This window comes from Cebus imitator, unplaced genomic scaffold (genome assembly GCF_001604975.1).
Source record: "Cebus imitator isolate Cc_AM_T3 unplaced genomic scaffold, Cebus_imitator-1.0 Scaffold473, whole genome shotgun sequence".
Taxonomy (NCBI): Eukaryota; Metazoa; Chordata; class Mammalia; order Primates; family Cebidae; genus Cebus; species Cebus imitator.
In genome coordinates, this window is record NW_016107788.1 from 1167838 (window position 1) to 1170582 (window position 2745).

At 50.5% G+C, this 2745-nt stretch overlaps 1 protein-coding gene across 1 annotated transcript in view; it reads right to left on the reverse strand.

The window, feature by feature from the left end:
* The window catches only part of MYH14 (myosin heavy chain 14), a 117532-nt gene extending 114987 nt beyond the window's left edge, over positions 1–2545 (reverse strand). The window contains exon 1 of the mRNA XM_017512533.2: positions 2446–2545. Within this exon, the coding sequence (XP_017368022.2) occupies positions 2446–2529 (84 nt within the window). The 5' untranslated portion in view covers positions 2530–2545. The remainder of the gene's footprint in view (positions 1–2445) is intronic.
* Between the last annotated feature and the right edge of the window lie 200 nt (positions 2546–2745).

Below are 2745 nucleotides of genomic sequence, written 5' to 3' on the forward strand. Positions count from 1 at the left end.
AAAAAAAAAAAAAAAAAAAAGCATAATGCTGGGCCAGGCACGGTGGCTCACACCTGGAACCCCAGTACTTTGGGAGGCCAAGGTGGGGAGATTACTTGAGGCAGGAGTTTGAGACCACCCTGGGCAACATGGTAAAACCCCATCTCCACTAAAAATGTTAGAATTAGCTGGGTGTGGTGGTGTGCACCTGTGATCCCAGCTACTTGGGAAGCTAAGGCATCAGCTCTGTTTCAAAAAACAACAAAACAAAAAAAAATAAAGTTGGATTGAAAAAGTAAGAAATAAAAGAGCCTATTGCACAATTTAAAAGATAGCATTTATCCTTTGTGTCAATTTGGAAGATATAGTTACATGAAGCAATGCTATCTGGCCTGTGTTTCTACATACACAAGATTGCGTGAAGGTGAAAGGTGTCAGGGTTTAGCTGGTGTGGTGGCTCACGCCTGTAATCCTAGCACTTTGGGAGGCAAAGGCAGGTGGATCACGAGGTCAGGAGTTCAAGACCAGCCTGGCCAAGATGGTGAAACCTTGTCTCTTCTAAAAATACAAAAAACTAACTGGGTGTGGTGGCACACACCTGTAATCCCAGCTACTCTGGAGGCTGAGGCAGGAGAATCGCTGGAACCCAGGAGGTGGAGGTTGCAGTGAACAGAGATCATGCCACTGCACTCTGGCCTGAGTTATAGAGCATGACTCTGTCTCAAAAAAATAAAATAAAGTGTTATGGTTTGTTTATGGGGTCCCAGGGAGGAAACAGGAGTGAGACTGGAGTCTTAAAGGAAAAAATTAAAAAGAAAGCAAAATCGGGATATAGGCAAACGATAGAGGAACAGGGACAGAAAATATGACAGAATTCACCTAAGTCCACGCCCTGTAAGGCGATCCGTCCTGGGGGGCAATGGCTTCTCAGAAGCCTTCTGCAAACAGCGTCCCCAACCCTCCATTCCTTCCGCAGCCGGATTCAGTCCCTCTTTCCTCTCACTTCCATTCATTGACTTCTGCTACTGCCATCAAAGCTCAGTTACACCAGACTGACACTGTGCCCATGTCCGTCTCCCCAGCCAGGGCAGGAGCATTTTGAGGGAAGGAAACCAAATGTGTGCCTCAGTGTTTCTGATCTGTAAGAAGAGGGACCGTGATCACACTATCTGCTGGCCAGGTGCAGTGGCTCACACCTGTAACTCCAGCACTTTGGGAGGTGGAGGCAGGCAGATCACTTGAGCCCAGGAGGTGGAGGCTGTAGTCAGCCGCAGTTGTGCCACTGCACACTCCAGCCTGGGCAACAGAGCAAGATCCTATCTCTAAAAAAGAAGAAAGAAAAAGAAAGAGACCGGGCGCAGTGGTTCACGTCTGTAATCCCAGCACTTTGGGAGGCCAAGGCGGGCAGATCACCTGAGGTCGGGAGTTCGAGACCAGCCTGACCAAAATGGAGAAACCCTGTCTGTACTAAAAAATACAAAAATTAGCTGGGCGTGGTGGCGCATGCCTATAATCCCAGCTACTTGGGAGGGTGAGGCAGGAGAATCACTTGACCCCGGGAGGTAGAGGTTGCAGTGAGCCAAGATCATACCGCTGCACTCTAGCCTGGGTGACAAGATCAAAACTCCATCTCAAAAAAATAGAAAAAGAAGGAAGGAAGGAAAAAAGAGAGGGAGGGGAGGGAAGGAGGGAGGGAAGAGAAATGTATCTACCATTTACAGCTATTGAAGGGCTAAATTAATTAGTTCGTGTCCTGTGCTTAGCATAGTGATTTCGGCCCATTTCAAGCACTTCACAAATGTTGGTGGCTATTTATTATTATTATTATTATTATTATTATTTTGAGACAGAGTCTTGCTCTGTTGACCAGGCTGGAGTGCCGTGGTGCACTCTCTCCTCGCTGCATACTCTGCCTCCCCGGTTCAAGTGATTCTCCTGGCTCAGCCTCCCAAGTAGCTGGGACTACAAGCACATGCCACTGTGCCCAGCTAATTTTTGTATTGTTGGTAGAGACAAGGTTTCACCATGTTGGCCAGGCTGGCCTTGAAATCCTGACCTCAGGTGATCCTCCTGCCTTGGCCTCCCAAAGAGCCGGCAGGTACCTGTAATCCCAGCTACTCGGGAGGCTGAGGCAGGAGAATTGCTTGAACCCGGGAGGCAGAGGTTGCAGTGAGCCGAGATCGCACCACTGCACTCCAGCCTGGGCGACAGATGGCGATTCAGTCTCAAAACAAACAAAACCAAAGAACTGGGATTACAGGCGCGAGCCACTGCCCCCGGCCAGCGGCCATATTATTAATATCGTGATTATTATCAGGCTTGGCCTCATGACATTGGGAAAGTCCTCGTCCCAATCCCCCTTCTTCAGAGTGTCTTCCCTGACTGTTCCACAGGCAGCCCTGCCAGTGCCTGCGGCGCCTCCCTTCCAGCCTCTTCCCCCGACGGACGCGAACACTGCCTGCTCACCTGTCGGTCTCCCGCACTGGGCCGGGGAGTCCTCACAGACCGGGGCCAGCGCTGGTTTGCCTCGGGTTCCTCAGAGCCTGGCATAGCAGCCAGTGTCCCTCTGGTCTTCAGGAGCATCTGTCCACCCGGATAGAATGCAGGCTGGGAGGGCAGATGAAGCAGGTGTATGATTAACGAATATATGGAAGGGTGTAGATGATAACAGCCCGGTGACAAAGGTAGAATGGTGGCACTGAGTCCCCATCTGGTTTCAACCCACCTCCTGCCTCCTCCCTCCCACGCCCCTGCATGCTCCCTGCA